The following is a 22,590-nucleotide window of genomic DNA, read 5'->3' as shown; positions in this document are numbered from 1 at the left end:
GTTGTAATGAAAAAAACCATGAATAGTCAAAGGAGTAGGTTCAGTAAGACCCCTTTTTGGCCCCAAAATATAGCAGTTTTACAAAATTGTTAATATGTAAACTTTTAGCTATTCATTGGAAAGTAGAATACTTCTGTTACATACATATGAGCTGTTTTTGATAATACAATGCATATTTATCGGGTACTAGCATCATTCAGTCATGCTAAATTACTGAAATCTTCATAATTTTAGCATTTGAGTTAATTTTTAGATGGTTTCCGTCTTAAATGGACGTGGCCGCATTTGTGTTCATTCTTAATATTTAAATGTAAGTTGTATTGGATGATAATACATAACATATATAAAGGTTGAGGATGAACACGGATGCGGCCACTTTCATTTTTGACAAAAACCATCTAAAAAGTGACATATTATGGCATATTTGATAGATTTATAACATTTAAGCTTGAATATGAGCGTTTTTAATGACTAAATCACATAAATAAATTTATTCTACTAAAGTAGACACTTAAGTGTTTAAAAAGTGTCCAAAATCTTTCATCAGATGAACCTGAAATTTGGGGCCAAAATCGGCCCTTACCGGACCTACTCCTTTAAGTAAAAACAAATATGCGTATGATTGCTCTGTTATAGAGTCATGTTGACTTAATAAACTACACATTAACTTGTATCTCTGTTTCATGAACATAATGTTTAATTCATGGATTGATATTGAAAAACAGATACACTAACCGACAAAAAGGAGTTAAGTCCAAATTAAAATGTTAGGAGACGATCCTTCAGTTAAGATTAGGAGCAGGAGAATATTGAAAAGAGTTGAGCATAAAAATGAAAATACAAATATATGCAGCATTCTCTCAAATGGTCATCCTCAAATCAAAATATTCAGTTTAAGTGTAAATATATCACATAACCTCCTTCATTTTAAATAAAGGATTATTTTTTAAAAGTTTTAGGTGGCAATAATAAATTTCATCTAACTTTAAACATTCAACTAATGCTATTCTGTGTAACTAAAAGGAAAACACAAGTTATTCTTTGCACGAGAGAAATGAAACTGAACCCCACAAAAAAAACCAACACTTTAAGCCAACCCAGTCGAAAAGTATCAGGCGAAAGACATGGTGTTTGTATGACATCTGACCTATTTAATATCCGACTCGATTGTTGTCATCTGTCATATTCTAACTGTATACCAGCAGTTATATCTACAACGAAACTCATTAAAACTTAAGAGCCGCGATAACACAGAACATCAACGTTTCCACTCAAACGACCGGATCATCTGGTTCATCTGATACCTAAACGATATTTCCAGGAGTTAAATTATGTTTGCATGATATTTGAATGAGCAAGCTAATCTGATTGCTACATTGGAATCTTCAGAGCTACTTAATTTTTTGTGCGAATACTTATTTAGTCTAAAGGAGGTAAATGATTTTTTTTAATTTCTTTTTCAATTTCTTTTCTGATATTTTTTTTTTTACTTTTCTTTTGCTATCTTTTATTTTATACTTCATATTTGTTAGTTTTGCTATCAATGTGCCGCCCTAAAGTTAAAAATTAAAATAGAAATGACAACCATAAGAACTTCAAAAAAGTAACCCGTATTTTGATAATAGTACAGAACCATTTACCTCTAACTTGTTTATCACCACATATTAATTTTTTTTATAAAATACTGAACTTCACGTCAGTAAAGAAGGTTCAATCAAGTCTTCAATATTAATCAAAACACAAGGTTTACTCTTCGAGTTATTTGTTTTAATTAAGACCTTGATGAACCGATGGCGACCCCGTATATTTAAAATCAACGTTACGATTTGACATAACGGATGAACGTTTACCTGACCCAGCTAATGGATGGACACAAGAGGTCAATGGATGTTCATATATATAAACAGTTATCAGTTTGATAATACTGTATGGTGAGTATAATTGACACAACATCAATCAAAACATGTCACCCATTATCATTTTTTTATACTTTAATCTCTAATTTTCAGTAACATCACCCCTTTTCACCGATGCCAAGAAATTGCGTAAAAAGGACCGCCGGGGTGAGTATATATATTTATAATATTTCATTTTTAAAAATTCGTCTACTGTAAATAGAATGATAAATGCATAAACAATTTAATGCCTAAATATATAAACAAATTAATTTGAAACGGAAAAAAATCTAAATAAACTCGATGTTTAAACAAGACAATCATTATTATGATGTGTACAAAACAATCAACGAAAACGGTGGTGTTACAGCACAACACAATACAAGAACAAACTGTAAAATCAGTTTGAAATAGTTTTACGCATCAGATTAAGACAAAATACAAAAAAAAAAACAATTAACAAAAATGCAAATGATATAAAGTACAATTGTACTTGCATTTACTGAAAGCTAGTTCAACCTGATTACATGTACAACTAAAATACATCATGTTGTAAAATTAAATAATCAATCAGTGCAAATCAAACGGATTTAGTGTAATGATGCTATAAATAGTGAGAGAAAAAAAAAACAGAACTTGTGTAATGCCCAAATATAAGTACATTGTATCGACAGGATACATTTTTTCTTATAAATAATAATAATTTGATAACCTACATTGAAAATACCACAAATACCAGATGTTACTCATCTGGCCCAGTTGGCAAGGTGGGTTATTGCCATCACCAGGCATCTGATATTTTTCGCTGTTATTGTAAACAAGACGGTCTAAGCGAAACATTGAAAATAAACTTAAAACTAATTGAAACCTATAACAGATAAAAGCAGAAACTGTACACAGAAAAAAAAATCTTTAAGATTTACAAAAAGCAATCGTTCATGAATCATCAAATGACTTTGAAACTATTACGCTTAGTTGATATACCGGAATGTATCTGTAAAGTTTTACTTTCACATTGAGACGTCGTTGATAAGTTTTTATCAGTGTGATCTGTTCTAATCATGTCACGAGATCGTGATGGAGGGTAATAAAGATGAACTTAAGGGAAGTAGGATGATAAAAGTTATTGTCCTTATCAACATGTGTCCGATTCTTTTGTGTATTTCACAAAACAAATCATTTTTATATATAGCTCTCCTTTCACTTATCAACGTATTGAATGCGTAGCTTTGAGAGCATTCAGTATGTTAATGAATAGACGTGGCTATGTATGATTTATAATATGACTGGGCGATGACACATATCAAAGGTTAAATGCTAACGAAGGAAACTTAACCGTGTTTCATGTCAATAAAATATTGGCGCGCTTACTACATTATTCAGGAGGATTTGTATTTTAGATACATGTACATGTAAATGAATTGTTGCCGTGTGATTTACATTGGGGTTCACAGACCGATAGTGATTTGTGTGTTATTGATAAGTGTTCGATCCCCAAAAATATCTGAGGGGGGAGATTCAAAATCTTATTCGAAGTACTGTTATTCCAGATTGCAAAGTCCGAAGAGGAGGTGTAGTGTCAGAGAATTTAAACGTTGTGATAAGAAAGAAACACTTTAAACCAATTTTGCAGGTTCTCTCCCTTTCCCATTAACAGGGAAAACATCGATTAATTACATGGTTGTTGATTGCGCCAGGTCCCGGGACAAATATTTGAATACATGACTATGCTCAATGTACGGAAAAATACCTTTGTGAAACGGAGGAAATGACTGAACATTCAGTGACATAATTTTTTTGTGAATATTAATACTGACCCGATAAGAACAGGCATCCATCCAAAATGCCTGTTTCTCATTTAAATGCACTGGGCGGGGACGCTTTGATTGGGGAAAAAAGAGGACATTTTCTCCCATAAATTCACTAAAACCAATTTAGACCACGTTTATTTCTTCTGGTAGCTTCTCTCGGGCTTACGTTTTAATTCAGGGTTATTATTTAGATTTAGAAGTTTATCTAGTGTTATGGTAGTACATGTGTTTTGGTCCGTTTGGATTATATATGCGTTCTATCTAAATTAACGGGGAAATTTTATATAAAAACAAGATGTGGTATGATTGCCAATGAGACAACTCTCTACAAGAGACCAAATGACACAGAAATTAACAACTATAGGTCATCGTACGGCCTTCAACAATGACCAAAGCCCATACCACATAGTCAGCTATATAAGGCCCCGAAATGACAAATGTAAAACAATTTAAAGGAGAAAACTAACGGCCTAATTTATGTACAAAATAATGAACGAAAGACAAATATGTTATACAGCAACAAAAGACAACCACTGAATTACAGGCGCCTGACTTGGGACAGGCACATACAGAATGTGGTGGGGTTAAACTAGTTTGAAGGCGCCAACCCTCCCCTAACCTGGGATAGTGGTGTACAGTACAACATAAGACCAAATTATAAAAATCAGTTGAAAAAGGCTTAACTCATCAGATGGATACATATAGAAATACATCTAACAAAAACACAGAGTGAATGGGTACTTATACATCCCCACAACAAAAAGACACTCAGTACATATCTGACAGTACTCGCAGTTACTGACAGCTAGTTCAAAGCCAATAACAACAAGAAAAAAAGCCATGCATCTAAAACTAAAATATCAGTCAGAACACATCCAACATCTAATGGATTTAGTGTAGAGACGACATAAACAACCAGAGAAAAACATGACCTTGTGAAATGCCAAGATACAGGTATCGACAGATTGTAGAGCCATGTATGTACATATGTATATAAAATTATATCTAGTTTGATTTTAATTTACTGATAACAAAATCAATATCAATACCAATAAAAACAATATTCAAAGATCTAATTACAGTGTTGAACTGGTAATCTTTAAGAATAAGTTTATTTAAAGGATCGATAAGTTTACCCGGATCGTTTCTAAATTTCCAGGCTGTAAACAACATCTCCGTAAAAATGAAGATGTGCTATCCCGTTTGAAATAAGTTTTCTACAAGTACAACCAAACTTCAAAACCAAATCTTTATATTTATGGAAGAATTTAGTGAAGGTTTTAAGTAATTTGTGAGAACGAAATCCCTGACATAATCATGTTAATAATTTACCTTTTTTTTTTCTTTATCACGATTGTCTTTTAGATTATATCTTATCATTCAATTACTTCAAACATAGAATAATATACGATATCTGTTATTTAAACAAAAACGAAGAAAGGAGTAGTTCTTAATGAGCATTTTTCTTCCTTTTATTTCAATGATTTTTTTACTGTGGTACTAAGCCATCCCAAAGCAAACAAAAAGGATAAAGAATCAAATTTCTAGGATTCTCTAATGAAATTTCCTCAAAAACGAATTTTTCGGATGATATAAAATTTGTGTTTCAATTTCATTTTTTAGGACTGACACCATATTCACATATTCAGTTCTCTTTTCTGATAAATAAAAGCATTCATAAATCACAAAGCAAACAATTGTTATAATATGATTAAGTATATTATGTTCAACATCTTCAATTTTGTATCCTATTACAAGATTTTTAAGACAAAAAACAATGTTGACCAATATTAAAATACATAAATATTTTTGTGTAATAATGTCCAATAGTTTTTAACACATTTGCATTCAAAGAAGAATTGGTTGTAGTTATCACACATCTAACCGTTTTCGCTATTAACTACTTTCCAACGTTACAGATGATGGTTGATTTCTTAAATGTTATGCAATAGTTTCCATCTAAACATATTCAATCTATTATCTTTTAAAAAATGAAAAGTAAAATAATTAACATTTTCACAGGATGGTAGAGGTAGATATTATGAAAATAATTGTGCAAATCGTGATACAAGCATGAACTTTGGTATAAAGGTTGACTAAATCTTAATTTAAAAAAACCAGCTGCTGGCTATAAAATGTTTTCATTTTTTCAAGATGGCCACCGCTCATGTTGCAAATGGCGTCATTTCAAATTGGCTACATTTCGTGACTCTTTTGAAAGCTGCGTTGTAGGTATAATCCAATGTAAGTTTTGATAAAAAGTAAATTAAAGTTCCTATAGTACGATGAGACAATACATTAATGAAGTAAAAAAGTGACTTCCGGTTCTAAAATGGCGGCAAAAACGTTGAAAATGTCAATTTTTATCATTTCCATCAACTTAACAAGATATATCACTTACCTTGTTCAGTTCAAATACCTACTTTGGTTAGAAAGACAGGTTGCTTTATCTAATAATTATCTAACTGACAGTTGCATGTACACAAACCCGTACAAGGAAGACCAGAACGGTAGCATTTACAGTTACCAACACAGCTGGATTTCTTGCATCCGCATTTCAAAGTTCCTGACATGAGGATGCAACGGCAGGCAAAGAAGTACATTTTGGTTTCCAACTGTTATTGTCTTTGTTTTTTATCCAACCCCAGTGTTCAGGACTTGGTACCTGTTGAATGCATAAATCCGTTTGAGCCCAAACATGTCCGCCTTGATATGCAGTTCTTTTGGTGTGTTCCAGAAGAGCACCTCTGGTAGGCGGAATAGCATCATACATGTAAGGCCGCTGCTTCCTGGCAAACAATTCAAATCGTGCCTCGCTAACAGCAAATGTTGCTGTTGTTCTGTCATACATGATGCAAACAAATGCTTCCATGATGTTCATGTCTGTGTCTTCAATAGAGTTTGTTCTCAAAAACCAAAAACCAAAAACGACCGTTACATCTGGAAATACTTCCCATGTCTGCCAAGCTTCAATTTCCCATGAAATGTCGACACAGGGTCACATCCACTGATTGCATGGAAGAAAGGAAGAGCAGCTACACGAGGATCTAACGCATTTGATATGTCATGTAATGGAAGCCATCGAAAGTCTGTATACCTTCCAAAACCTATCCACAATTTGTCCACACCTAATCTTTCGAATGCTGCAATTCCTAATACTACTACTCCGTGTCAGTACTACTTACAATTACTTTTTTACAACTATTTTCAGCAGCATGCTTAACATGGACAAACATTCGTGTATCTGCTTCTTCCTGGTTACAAGGGGATAGGTGGGAAGTATCCGTATTGAAATTGCAAAGAACATTTTCACCTTTTATCAGTCTCTAAAGAAGCAATTCTGTCGGCAAGAAACTTGAATAATTCCGTTTTGTTGTCTTCACGGAGAAAACTACTCCAAACCCTTAGCGTTCTTCCAGAACCAAAAACTTTCCGTCTAGCACCCACATCTCGCTTTTTTCTCGTCCAAGCCTTTAAACTATTCTTTAAGTAAACGTCAAATAAATGTCTACTTTTGAATACTTATCGGTGCAAGAGTTTATGTAAGGCAGTATGACATCATTTGCATAATCATCTAATGTTTTTTGCCCACGTAGTAGCCTGGAATTAACCATTGCTTTCCCATCAACGATAAATGCGTCAGAATGTGGATCAGTTGATGGCAAATCGCAGAATGATTCAAGTATATCCATTAGCTCCGATTTAAAACCACTGTTTAAAGTGCCAACCTGAGACAAAGACGGTGGAGCAGTTTGGTTTTCATGGCTAAAGAAATCTTCTAAGTCACACTGTCTACTTTGACATGAAATGAAAGTCTAGAAAAGAGATCGCAATCACTTTTCAGGTTCTTTAGCTTTGTTTTTGAAAAAGACGTTTCCGGCTTCCTTTTACGGCCAAATAATGGGAAATTGTTTTTTTTTATCGGGTCATAAAAACAGATTCTCCTTCGTTTTGTATTTGTTTCAAAAGATCTTCGTATTGTTTGGACCCAATATCTTGGAGTTTACATATGTTACCTGCTTCCGAATCAATTTGTACTCATTACTCCTCTAGAAATGGACTTCCAAACTCGTTCATCACTTTAGAAAGCCTTTGAACCTTTTCGAAGAAATCCATTTGTGTTTTCGAAGAGTCTTCATAGTGTCGTTCATCTGTTGTAGAATGACTCAAACTAGATCTTTCAAATTCATCCACCAGTCTACTGACTTCTGGTCCAGCCACCATCCATCGTCTCAAAGCTGAGGGATCTTCGGTTAAACCTATGGCACCACCATCGCCCTTCACAATTGCATTATTCTGTTCATGTGCCTGATCAATTGCAATATTAAAAAACAACTTGCTGGTATTACGTGCATTGAAATTACTATTTGCAAATTCCATTGCCACCTGTGGGTGATGTTCGTGAAGGGAAGCCATATCTAGGTGATAGATCGGTAACCATCGGGCATAATTTACACGATCAAGACCAAAAAATTCGGTGTCATGATTGATATGGACTGTTTGTAAAATACGAAATCTGACTCGCGAAATGAGCGTACTACCGAAAGCACAAGAAGTTCTTAATTCATAATTGAACGCCAGAAATTAAACTGTGGTCGAGATGACTCTCTTTTCTTACACCAGTCTATCAAATCATGGAACGTTACAGAGTCATCAGCTATATTTTCTGCGTTTATACTTTCATAAGCCGACATTAACAATTCAAACAAAACACATGTTGTTATCTGATGCGCGTGTCTAGTCCTAGGTACATTTGAACATACAAAAAAAAAAGAAGCTGCCGTTCCAGGTGTTGCAATATCGGCTTCAGTGAGGGCACTTGTCCATCCACTATCACGCAAAATGTCACCCAGAATTTTGAACAAGCCGTTTCAATGTGCAATTTACCAAACATGACGATAAACTTATCTTCTCCGTACAAATCTGGCCCTTCCCATTGAATTTGCTTTGCCAAAACAAAAAGTGGTTAATCTGCAGTTATAATTGGTGTTTGTCCGGGATTAAGAAAGTTAACCCCCTCCTCCACCTTATCCATCAAATGCTTGATCATTGCAACTGGATGGGCTTGTTCATCAAACAGTGGCATCAAAGAAGTTAAACCTTCTTGAACAGAAGGGCCTCGTTTTTTGGAGGAATGAAATGACGACCAAGATATGTTTTCAAAATCCAAATCCTTGTCTGTTAGATGAACTACGTTTAGCCATTCATATTCACACTGGAGGTTTTCTTCAAGATAATCATGATCTGGTAATTTGTATGGTATCAGGGGTATTTGGAGGTGTAGGTTTAGTCTTTTAGTAGGCAGGTCTAATATTGGCGTATGTATCTGGAAGAGAAGATACTTGCCTTGAACATGGTCTATTTCCCAGTATTTAGTCTCCACCTTCAATCACACTATTGTCATCTGAGGGGTGCTGAAAAAATAGAAATTCCCGTCCCATGAAATGATGCTTTTGCAGTTGTTGAACTAGGGTTATTATCAATATTGTCACCAGCAGCTGTAGTGAAAAGCCCTTTTTTAATACAGGTGGACATACTAAACCTTCGGAAAAAAAGCGTTCAACCACAGCCTCTCCTAGTTGAGTTGAAATTTCTAATACCCGGTGATATGAAATACATAAACCATACTGAAGTAAGGTATCGATCTACTGACGCTTCCTGGTCCTTGCAAAAATTAAAAGGCCGATATAGATACAAAAAGGAGACTCACGATGTACTGCATGCCGCTGTTGTTCTGATACTTTCGATGTTTTTGCATGATAGTTGTACATTAGTAGCTGAGCAATTGCTAGATCAGACTTTCATACACTGTTCTCTAATTGGGATTGAATGTTCAATTATGCACACTAGTTCAAGCAGTGATGTGGGGACGCTTGATTGGATTTCTTCGTCGGAAAATGATCCAGAAAATGTTGTTTTATGTTCCTGAATTTGTGTCTGAATAATTTCTGCAGTTTTTCCGATATGTTTGGTGTCGTCGTAATTACATGTCAATGCTATTGCTGGACCAACATCTTTTTAAAAAACCAACAGCACCTCCCTACCTTTAGTATATGCTTGAAGATCTGGTATCTTTGCAAGTAGCATTTCTTTGAGTCGTGTCCTGTGTATTGGAATTGAACCCTCACTCATCTGCTGAACTCTTCTTACATATTTGTAAGGTCTGCAAGTCTAAATGCATTTGCCCCATCACTATTTCTTTGAGTCTCAAATATATAATTAACCAATTCGGCAAAGGCAACATCTCCTGCTTCATTTTCGAGTCTTGTGCTATCACTTCCCCAGTACTTAATTTGGCCAATAACTGTTTGTCCTAGAGAGTTTCAGCACAACTTTTCAATCTATCATTCAGCTTCATTGCCATTGCTGCCCTGAGTGACGAAAGTAGTAGCCTCTTTATCACACAAAAAAACACTTGATAATATCTTGTTTTAATTTTGTATCTGAATGATCAACTGAACGGCGAAAGAACTTAGGTGAACAACCAGTTTAACTTTTTGTTGATTTCGTTGACTCGTATCTTTGTTCGGCACGTTTCAATTTGGTGTTGTTAAATTTAATTCGGCAACTTGGATGGCATTTTGCCTCAATCATTGTTAAAGTGCTTTCAATTCCGGAACCGCTGCTTAACCTTCTAACGTCTAGTGATATAGGTAAGCTATTCATTTCGTAAAACTTCGGAATGTTTGTAGCCAAAATTTTATACCCATCGGTAGTGGATTTTAACGTTTCAACTGTGTCTTCCTGACACAAACAACACTTTGACCAGTCATTTTCCCAACTATCTGTTGAGACTGATGACAGACGAATTCTTGTTGACATTATGAAAAATTAAAACTAATCAAATATGAACTCTAACAATAATAATACAACAATAATTGCAAAACAGAAATCAAAATTTAACCTTTTCTAAAAGTCACTATAATAATATTTGGAAAAATACTATTAACAGGCCGAGGGATTATCCTTTTACCACCTGAAACAGCACTTTATTGTATGGGATTCGACTGGGTTCGTTGATGTTGTACCTACACCCAGCCTGATCGTTCATCCACTGCCATTTAACTCCCGTGCTATCTGTACACCATCCGCAGGATTAATGCCCGTTCCTCCTTGGCTTGGCTATCCCACGTTGGCACATCCTGTCGATTCAGGTACTGACTTTATGGCTTTAACAAAGGGACAAACCATAAAGTATTTGGGAGACTTTAAAAAGCTGACAATGGACCCCATGCCGCGTTTATAATCTGCAGCGATTTACACTAGTATGCCCTGGTAGTGCGTGCAAATCGATCTTTATATCTATAAATAGTTTGCGCATGCGCGAAATTGTTAAATGAATGTATTTCATAACCTTAAAAAATGTTATAAAATCAATTCATAATATCATTTAAAATCCAAAAAACACTAAGTATATAGTGAATAGTTTAAAAGTTTATGTGTGAATTTTGTACTATTTTCGCGCATGCGCAAACCCTGAACATGTCAAATATTTATTTCTAGTACATACGTCATATGTAAGGAAAGTAACCACCAAACCTGATATTTTTTTTTAATAAAAGATGGCCAGAAAAATAAGTATTTTTGAACTGGAAACAACAGCCATTTTAGAAAAAGGCCGTGGCCATCTTGAAAAAATGATTTTTTTATGACCAGCAGTTTTTTTCTTTAAAAGAATATAATAATGGTGCTTCGTGCTGATTTTCATGCTTGTATCATAATTTGCACAATTCTCTCGATTTTGCTTGCTACATGTAATATCTTCCACTCAGTTGGTTTTTTCCATGAGCAAAAACATACTTGAAGCTCTTTATAAGACTTGATTATAATCTATAGTACTAAATGAATAGAGTTGAAATTGGATGTCGCGTTTTCTTCTTTCACATAAAATCCACGAATATTGTTTTATACCACAAAGGGGTAATGACCAGCGTAGTTTGATATGTGTTCATTTCAAGATCTTTTGGGGGGTATTTTAGGGGTTAAAATCGGAAAAAAAGCCAGCTCTGATCGACCGTCCTTCCCGACGTTCGGCTCTTAAATTTACGTGCCATCATCATTTCCGTCATTGCACATTTGCCCGGCAAAATTAAATTTTATTTCGTAGCAGATGCGGTACATATTGACCTTACACTGAAACACTTTGTGATACATATTCCCATGACGCTCTCAGCAATTTAACAACAAATTTTTACACGTCAAGAGCTTTTCCTTCCGGGGAACCGCCTCAATTCAATATGAATAGGGTGGGGAGATTACTTCAGTTTTCGGTTAAAAATGGGTACCGAAGTGCGGCTGGAATGTGACCCACCCCCATTCATATATTAATGCATAAAATTTCAGCCCACTCATATATGGGGGTGTTCTGAGCACGAAATCAGGTGCGGATCCAGGATTTAATGTTAGCGGGAGGGGGTGCAAAAAATATTGTTCTGCGGAACGGAGCATGTTGCGAAAATTTTTTGGGTAATTTAGCAAAAATTAACGTGCCGTCATCATTTCAGCTTTGTCTGCAAGTATTATGGTCTGCTCAGCAAAAAGTATACCCTAACGGGTGGGGGGATTACTTAGTTTTCGGTTAAAAATGGGTACAGAAATGACTGCTAGAAGATCTAGACAGATTTTTTTTTTACCAAATCAGGGTCAGGATATTTTTTGTAAAACATCCAAGGCAGTTTTCACTCTGTATGTCACCAATTAAAGGTATTTATAAACACATATTATTTTGATCAGTGCAATTCATCCAGGGTATAACAATGACATATCCTATGATTAGATCACAAGCGCAAACATTTCTGTTGAGAAGACTATTCTTTTGGGTGTCATATTGAGTGGTAGTATTTCTTCTTTGACACGCTTCAAAAAGATTTAAGATCTTAATATCGCCTTACACCAAAACTATATATTAATATTTAAATTATGAACCAAAGTATATTTCGCGGGAATTTTCTAGTATTATAAATTTCTTTAAACTTAAGTTGTTATACAATCCATGACAAAACATTTTTATGTTTTGTTTTATGTTAATTTTAGTATGTTTTGATATATTACTCTTTAATTTTTCGTTCCATCTTTTGGGTAAGGCTTTTCGAAGAGTGCATAGTTCAGCGATCCAGTTTTGTTTCTTTTTCAGTTTATCTAATACTTTATGAGAAATTTCTCCTTAATCATCAATTAAATCATTAACAAAAATTATGTTTTCTTTTACCTAATGACTAAGATATAAACTTTTGCCATGAATCTTTAAATATTGATTTCTCCAAAAGTAGGTAAATTTTTCAGGTTTTCTAATGACTTATGAAAACAAAGATTCATTTTATATATCAAATTGTTATCCTCAAACTCCCTGAAATAATAGGTTGGTATAATTTTTTCCAGTTGGCACACGTTTCATCAGTTTATCTTTTAACCCAATTTATTTTGATAGCCTCAATGTATGCATCAATATCCGTAATTTTCAATCCCCCTTCAATGTAATCTTTTCTAACACTGAGCGTTTAACTTTCTCTCTACCACCCACCAATGAAAAATTAAATAAGATCTTTTTAAATGGACTTATAGTCTCTTTGCTTAGATGTAACAATGAAACAACAAATGTTATATTTGAAATAACTAGTGTTTTGATTATAGTTATCTTTCCAATAATACTCAATTTTCTCTTCTTCCAATCGTTTACTATGTTTTCTGATGTTTCAAACTGTTTATCTATATTAAGTGTTTCACATTCTCGTTTGTTAAGGCCGAAATGAATACCAAAACTTTTCACTTTATCTTTCCAGTTGATACTTGCAAATTTATCTTTGCAATGTTTAAGCTTACCTAGCCATATACCTTCTGTATCTGTTTCTATCGAGTTTAAGTCAAGAGAAAGATCAATTTAATTTAGTGCATGTCTTATTTCATCTTTAGATCTTAAAAAGAGAGTTGTATCATCTGCTAGTTGTGAGATTTTTAGGCTATGAGTTTTTTTTCTTCTATTTTTATTTGTATCCCTTTCAGATCATTATTATCCCTTATTCTACAAGCCAGTATTTCGACTGATAAAACGAACAATAAAGCGCTTAAAGGGAATCCTTGTCTAATTCCCCATTGAATCCCAAAGGTTTCAGAGATTCACCCGTTATTTAAAATTCATTCTTTTATATCATGATATAGTGTTTTGACCCACTGTTGAAATGACTCATTAAATCCAAATTTTTGTAATGATTCCAGCATAAAGTCCCATTCTAGTGAGTCGAACGCTTCAGAAAAGTCTATGAATGGTATAGCTCCATCAATACTAAAGTTTGCTTTATAGCGATTTTTTACATAACCAGTTTGATCTTTTTGTATGATTAGGGATATAATTTTAAGTCTTTGTGCTATAGATGTAATAAGTTTAACATCTGTATTCCACAAAGTGATTGGACGGTAATTATCTATGGACAAATGGTCTATAGGTACAACCAAACTTCAAAACCAAATCTGTATATCTATGCAAGAATTTAGTAAAGGTTTTAAGTGATTTGTGGTAACGAAATCCCTGACTTAATAATTTATCAGTAATACATAGATTACGTTCATTGAAATCTAAAACTTCACAACAGACACAGGCATAGCAAACGAGTTGAGAAATCACCGTCCAAAAAAAAAAAATTAACAATGGGGAACGAAAAATCGTCCCTTTTGTCATAAATTTCAGTGCTGAATTTCCCGTGTAAAACTGAATTATCGAAATCTAGGAAAGGACAGTTATTACCGTTAATATTTGATTTATTTAAAGTCAGTTCCTTTGGGTAAATTTCGGAAGTATATTAAGAAAATTCTTGATTATTCAACGGAAAAATATCAACAAGAAAACCGTAAGTGTTGTTGAATTGATCAATCAAATGCAATTTAGACGGATCTTTACCGATTTTGGTCATAAACTGTGATTCATAACAGTACAAGAACAAGTTAGCTATTAAAGGGGCGCAATTGGTACCCATAGGAATACCTACAACCTGTCGATAAACTGTATTGCCGAATTGTACATAAATATTATCAAGGAGAAAATTAACAGCTTCAATCATCTCATCACACCTCCAGTAAGTATATTTAGCTTATTTACCTTTCTCACTAGAGAAGAAGGCTTTAAATTGGTTACAGCAAATATATTTGTATCCATATTTACCAAACGACTTAATTAAATAGGAAAAAAATTGTTTGATAAGATTGTGTGGAAGTGTAGTGTAAAGAGTTGAAATGTCAAAACTGTCAACAGAATCAAAACGACCCTCAAAAGCACGTAATTTATCTAAAACATCCAAAGAATTTTTTATACTCCAGAAATAGTTAATTCTATTATTTGCATATGTTTCATTACAAAAGTTAATGATAAATTCTTTGATAGTAGTAAGGAACTAGTCAAAAGCACTTAGACTAGTTGTAGAACACTTACTTGAGGCCGAGATGAAACGATATTTTTACTGGTTTTTTGTGTAGTTTAGGTAACCAATACATAGTAGGGACCTTTAAATGTTCAGAAGATGCCTTAAGCTGTGATGTGGTTATGATATGTTTGTGTACTATATGACTCTCTAAGGATCGCACGGACTTGAATGTAGAAGAATATAAAATTTCATTCTTAAAAACGTCCGTGTAGTATTTACGGCATACCACCTCGACATTGTTGGCTGCTTTGTTGGTAGGTACAAACACAAATCGCTTTGAAAGTACTTGAAGTTTGTTTCTTAATCTAGAAATAGGTGTATTATGTACTCTTTTATTTATCTATTTATGAAATATTTTCAAAATGTGATGATCATTTGTTTTACACTTTGATTTAATCTGCAATCTTTAACTAATCAAAGGAGGCAGAGCTAGACAGTGCAAAAACAATTTCTTAGATGGAAGGAAATGCACTGATCTAAGCTCCTCATATTATGTGCCTTTTCTAATGCAAGCGGTCAACTTCGGGATTTGATAGTACAATAACTAGAAAACCATTCACGTAAAGAACTTCTCTTAAAACAACAGAGGTCAACTCACTCGAAGATCAAATGAAAATGACAGTTCATATTACAATATGTTTAATTCAACCAGTACCATACGTGTACCCCAGAATGTCCGGTTCTGCGTTTAACTACAACTTCTGTGCAACATGTGTAGCACGATCTGCTTACCCTTCTGGAGCACCTGAGATCATTTTCAGCTTTTGGGATGGTTTGTGCTGCTGAGTCTTTCTATGTTGTGTTTTGTGTACTGTTGTTTGTCTGTTTGTCTTTTTTCTTTTTAGTCATGGTGTTGTCAGTCTATTTTTTACTTTCGAGTTTGAATTTCCCTTTGGTATCTTTCGCCTCTCTTTTTCTGCATAGAGGGATTTTCTGTTTTGTTAAGAACAACTTTGGATTTTATGCTCCCAAAAGTTCTGTGAATTTAGCTTTCCGAAAGTTTGATCTTAACCGTAATTTATCGACTTTATCATGAAACACGTGTTTTGCAGCCTTGAATAAGCGTTATAACATAATGCTATCAAAATTATAAATAAATTACCTAATGAATATTTTATCAATAATTAAGCTCAATTAATTTTATTTCAGTCTCGGGAAACGTAAAGCAGACACAGGAAAGGGAGAAGGTAAATAGAAATCATAAAGTTTACTATTGATAGTTTTTATACACTATAACATTCAAACAAAATTTCAAAATAGATATTTGCGCATCAAAATGTTCATAATTTCATATTCTACATATCAAATAGTGTATAAATATTGCTATAGTAATTTACATAAAAGTGTACATAAGAGACTGTTAAATATCAGTATTTTAATCGAATCAATATTTTGCACATATGTCAGATGTAGGCCATACTTAATGTGTATCATTTGCAATGATATCCAACTTTCATTCGTTGTGGGACCAATCATAAGACAAATACTATGTTCAGCAATTTAATGTCATCAATTGTTGCACAGCTAAAGCAAGCAGGAAGTAAAAAATATTTTATTTTGATACTTGCTACAAACATTAATTTCTTTTTTCCAATCAAGGAGAAACCTGGTGACAACGGTCGATTACAACAAAGAAAAAAACAGAAGAACGCCGCAGAAAATGTAAGCTATGCACAACAATCTCAAACATTTTATGCGTGTGTGTGTGTTTGATTGCATGTGTGATTTCATACTTTAAACTTATTTGAACTAGTTTAGAAGGGAAGTGATGCTAAAGTTAACAGTAGTTATTTTTGATTTCAAGCAAATTAATGTTTTATAAATATTACCATTCTATAAGATAGTTGAGTGATCCTATTATTCTTATTATCGTTAGCAAGCAGTGGCATTACATTGTAATTTCAGAAAACCATATATCTACTGACTGAATTTAAAACCATTTGTTTTTGTGGGTATAACTATTTGGGAATTTTTCGAAAGCAAAACCGTGGTTCTCAGAATCTCTTTACAACAATTGAAGGAGAGAGACATATGCATTAATAAGCTTTGTTCACAGTTTTTGTTAAGTGTGTATAAACATATGAAAGATAACTTTAATACGCCACTAGACAACGTTGCATTTTGTACAGGTTTGTGCTAGGCATTGTATAAGATCGTGCTTTCCTGTATTGCTTGTGACTTTAATGCTTGAAACTATTGTTTCATGCAGTCAGTGATATTAGAGTGAAAGACATTAGTATGCACTTTGGTGTTTTTTCATCTCGCCCTACAACATTTTACAAAAAAGATAAACATAATCAGAAGAGTATCGGTTATCCTTAAGGCGGTTTGTCATTTCTTTAGAAATCGAATCGGACATAATTCCATAATTGAGCTGAAAATCTTTTCTAATATTTATTAATCTAGGAAATCCAGTCAAAACCAAGTCGAGGTGATGATAGAGGAACAAAGAAAAATGTGAGTCAACAAAGTGTCCATAATTCAATGGGCTTGAACTATTAACTTTACAATTGTCCTTGCTTGAATTTATTTAATTACTTGGTACCGATTGGATTTCAAAAATAGAAGGGTTGCTCAATTTTTACATTTGAAACGGTAGAAAAAAACGCAAGAGATTGATGAGCATTATAATATATATTTAGTGTGTCAAAGCACTTTTCTTTATTTTCTATTACTAGGAACGCTCAAAACCAAAAATACGTACGGAGCTATATGATCAAAAGAAAGATTGTAAAAATAACCAAATTCACATAAGATCATCTCTCCTAAGGGAGGTTTCCAGAATCTTAGCTTTTCATTTTTTCAAAATTTAATCAATAGAGAATTTTAAGAAAAGTATGATATTAATCATGTCAGTATCGAATCATTGACTTCTCGGCTAATGATACCCTCTAGGACTAACAGTCCACAAATTACGGTATAGTAAAAGAAAATGAAGTTCAAGTGATTGCACTGCTAAAATTTAGTTAATGAAAGTCTGACGATTTTGTCAAATCATTGTATTTACAGCATAGTATGTTGATCAATTTTTATATTTGAAATGGCAGGAAAAACTCAAGAGATTGATGAGAATCATAATATATATTTATTGCATCCAAAGCGCTTTTTTTGATTTTTTATCACCAGGAACGCTCAAAACCAAAAATACAATGTAGCCATATGACCAAAAAGAAACATTGTAGGAGAAACAAAATTAACATTAGTTCACCTTTGCCTAGGGAAGTTTATTGAAAGTGTCAGTACCGAATCATTGGCTTCTGAGCTAATGATACTCTCTTGGAATAACAGTCCGCAAGTAGAGGCATAGTGCCGGAAAATGAAGTTCGTGTGGTTGCAAGGCTTCATTCGTTAGTTATTTTCAATACAGCATACCATATTCCTTTTTCACCGGGTTCAATTGAGGGCTCAGAAAGGACCAAAACTACTAGTAGTTGGAACTAATCGATATTACGATCGTTCACAACTTCTGTAGTGATGTCATTAGCAGGATTAGCATACATTTTATCCCAACGCAAACGGATTACCACAATACAATATACACAATAGACATTTATATGGCCTTACTCTAGTAATCAATATTTCAACTTGCATGTTATTTTTCGTTAGTATGACATTCATACTTGTGTTTGAAATAGATTTAGTGCATTTATTACATATAACAGCTTACATTTACTTTGTATTTAACCGGAGTTTAATAATTTGTTATGTCGAAAATGTAGAGTAGCACGATGTAGAATAGAAATAATAATGTTAAGTGTCCTATTATGACACTCCAATTGTCAAGTCGGGGTCATTTTTATCTGTAACTAAAATTGTTGTTTCATTGACTTTTGTGTTATATTGTAGAGAAAAAATCTAAAGAATAAAAATAAAAAGAAACAAAATGAAATAGTGAGTAATTCTTTTATTTAACATGAAATAAGATTTTAGTTCACAATTAAAAAATATCATTCCTAGCGACTATTTACGACTACCGCAGTATATGATTAAATTTGTTTGAAAATAGCGAAATAGCAAGTGCAAATCGTTCAACTATATATTATATATATATATATATGTATAGCTACAAGCATCAATCAAGTTTTACTGACAATCATAATATGATAAAAGTCATACAGCTTCAACAATCAAGTTTTACTGACAATCATAATATAATAAAAGTCATACAGCTTCAAGAACGAATGCAGGTATGATGTAAGTTGCAATATGGTCAGTATGCGCTATTCATTTCAGGCAGGCGATGTTTGTTGAGTGAGAAAAATGCCTTTATTACTTCCTTGTGTTTGATTGCTCGTTTCGAAGCTGACATTTTCAGATATATGCTTACATTTTCGGGTACATAGTGTTATCAATATTATTAAAATGTTTTTTACATAAATATCATAACTGTGATTCTCACATTTAGGCGGGTAAAAGATATTGACCGAATTGTCAGTCTCTGAACCTCGGTTGTACACTGCATTACAATAATAACACTTAAGTATTGCTAAATCTAAAGTAATATGAAAATTTCGAATGAGTAAAGGGTTTTGATTTGATATCTTTTCTTGATTAGAGCATGCTTAAAATAGTTTCTATTTTTCAAATAGAATGTGGTTAAATCTTATTCAATACATAGCGGCTAGGACGCACCAAATTTATAACGTATTGTTATCATTATGTTTAAATTACTATGTTCCGACATTCCGACACAGAGATTAATTTTTTCAACATTAGGATATGGCCAGCAATTAGTTGGATTAAACGAGTATTTGCGGCTTGTTTACTTAGAACTAACAGAAATGACTGGTAAAAGTTTCAAGAAATAACAATATTTTTTTTTACAATTTGAACCATTCATGATTAAATCTTAACTGCAAACTAGGCTTATTTGAACCAATATATATATTATTCATTTATTTAGTTATGCTTGAATTTTACATATCTTATTCATTGTGAACTACATCCGAAAAAAAATAAATTAATAAATCAATAGATATTAAAAAAAGTAGGATTAGACAACAACAACAAGGCAACTTACCTAAAACTTAATAAATCCTAAAATATTAAGTCGTTGAATACGAATGAAAAGAGAGGTGAGGTTAACGTCAATGAGGCACCATTTCCAAGACAGAAATGACCAAAAGACAACACACAATCTTCAATAATATATATATGTATGTACAATATATCAAGCTCTCAACTATCACAATTTTTAAAATGGTGTACATAAATTAAAATGATGCTATTAAAGATTTGTCATCAACACCAAAGTCCCAAAAATAATGACAAACACTTAATTAAATATTGAAAGACAACAAAAGATAACACTGGCGTGGTTCCAAGATGCTGTATTTTCTAATTGCGTGTTATATTGTTTTGATGAACATTAATTCATCTACTTTAGTTTGAAGCAAATTTAAAAGAATGAGTGTTCCGTTTATTTTTCTGCATTCTAAATCTGTACGGGTTTATACTGGGCATTGTACAAAATCGTGCCGTCGTGTATTGCTTTTGGCTTTCCTACTTGAAACTATTGTTACATGCAGTCACTGTTATTAGGATAAAAGACGGCTAAGTAAGGTTTAGTATTAGAAGCGATCTTCAATCCTACTGTAATGCGTTATTGTTTTGTATGTGCTCGTGTCATGTTATTTTACCGTTATTATAACGTTAAGTACTGTTCCTATATTGATATTATTGAATTATGTTTTATTTACCTTTTTACCTTTACCACGGATGGATCTAAAACAATAAATCTGTTTAACCCTGCTTTATGTCCAATGAATGTGTTAAGTCAAAAACCTCATGGGGTCAGGGGATATGTTATGACATTATTGTAATGAATAATATTTTTTTGTTATTAAAAAATTTGTGGATGTTAAGTGTTTTTTTGTTTTTTTTAATTTTTATAGAAAAATGCTTGCGCAATATTGACGTTAATCAATTCAAATAATATTGATGGCATCTTACCACACTTTACATTCAGAAAACTGTAAAGCAACACAGCTAAAATGTCACAAACATTAGTATGCACTTTGGTTTTTTTAATTGCCATTTAGAAAATTTTAAAGTTGCCAGAAAATTCCAACGTTGCTTTATTTCTTTAAACAGTGACCCTTATTTCATAGATATATTTGTATGATTTTTGACAGAACTCATCTCGCCCTACAACATTTCACAAAAATGATAAACATAATTAAAGTAGCATCGGTTATCTCTATTTCTATAGAAATCACATCGGACATGATTCCAGAATTTAGCTGAAATTATTTTTTATATCTATTAATCTAGGAATTTCAGTCAAAACAAAGTCAAAGTGTTGATAGAGGAACAAAGAAAAATGTGAGTCAACAAAGAGTTCATAATTTAGTGGGCTTTAATTATTTACTTTATAATTGTTCTTGCTTAAATTTCGTGAATTACTTGGTACCGATTGGATTTCAAAAATAGAGGGGTTGCTCAATTTTTATATTTGAAACGGTAGAAAAAACGCAAGAGATTGATGAGCATTATAATATATATTTAGTGTGTCAAAGCACTTTTCTCTATTTTCTATTACCAGGAACGCTCCAAACCTATATGATCAAAAGAAAGATTGTAAAAAATAACCAAATTCACATAAGATCATCTCTCCCTAGAGGGGTCTCCAGAATCTTAGCTTTTCATTTTTTTCAATATTTAATCAATAGGGAATTTAGGAAAAGTAAGATATAAATCATGTCAGTACTGAATCATTGACTTCTGGGCTAATGATACCCTCTAGGATTAACAGTCCACAAATTGAGGTATAGTAAAAGAAAATGAAGTTCAAGTGATTGCACTGCTAAAATGTAGTTAATGAAAGTCTGACGATTTTGTCAAATCATTGTATTTACAGCATAGTATGTATGTTATTTACATATATATTAAATGGCAATCAGATGGCTACGGGAGAAAGAGAGAACAAAAGATAACGATATAGCAATATCAAGTGGAAAAGCTTCTTCCGTCACTATTTTCGTTTCACATATAGCATTTACCTAGACAACTGGGTTGAATTAGAGGCTCAGAAAGGATATACTAAACATTTGAACAAAACTACAAGTAGTTAGAACTAATCTATATGGCGATCGTTAAAAACTTCTGTAGTGAGGTAAATAGCAAGATAAGCATACCTTTTACCCCAAATGATGGAAATGGATTAGCACATTACAATATACATGCCAATCATATTTATATGTCCTTACTCTATAAATCAAGATTTCAACTTGCATGTTGTTTTTGTTATCATGACATTAATACTTAAGAGAGAGAAAACAGATAACGATATAGAAATATCAAGTGGAAAGGTTTCTTTCGTTGGTTATTTTCATTACAGCATAGCATTTACCTTTCTAACCGGGTTCAATTGAGGGCTCAGAAAGGACCAAAACTATTAGTTGTTGGAACTAATCGATATTACGATTGTTCACAACGTCTGTAGTAATGTCATTAGCAAGATAAGCATACATT

At 33.1% G+C, this 22,590-nt stretch overlaps 1 protein-coding gene across 2 annotated transcripts in view; it reads left to right on the top strand.

Annotated features, from left to right (window-relative positions):
* The window catches only part of LOC127738077 (uncharacterized), a 258,304-nt gene that overhangs the window by 857 nt on the left and 234,857 nt on the right, over nt 1–22,590 (top strand). The window contains exons 2-7 of one of the 2 annotated variants that reach the window (XM_052249164.1): nt 2,010–2,063; nt 16,267–16,304; nt 16,717–16,779; nt 17,524–17,574; nt 18,964–19,008; nt 21,391–21,441. In XM_052249164.1, the coding sequence (XP_052105124.1) occupies nt 2,010–2,063; nt 16,267–16,304; nt 16,717–16,779; nt 17,524–17,574; nt 18,964–19,008; nt 21,391–21,441 (302 nt within the window). The remainder of the gene's footprint in view (nt 1–2,009; nt 2,064–16,266; nt 16,305–16,716; nt 16,780–17,523; nt 17,575–18,963; nt 19,009–21,390; nt 21,442–22,590) is intronic. The other variant, XM_052249165.1, reaches the window with a different exon arrangement.

Source organism: Mytilus californianus, unplaced genomic scaffold (assembly GCF_021869535.1).
Source record: "Mytilus californianus isolate M0D057914Y unplaced genomic scaffold, xbMytCali1.0.p SCAF_4, whole genome shotgun sequence".
In the NCBI taxonomy this organism is placed as follows: Eukaryota; Metazoa; Mollusca; class Bivalvia; order Mytilida; family Mytilidae; genus Mytilus; species Mytilus californianus.
The sequence above is the reverse complement of the archived record's forward strand: the minus strand, read 5'-3'. Positions and strand labels throughout refer to the sequence as shown.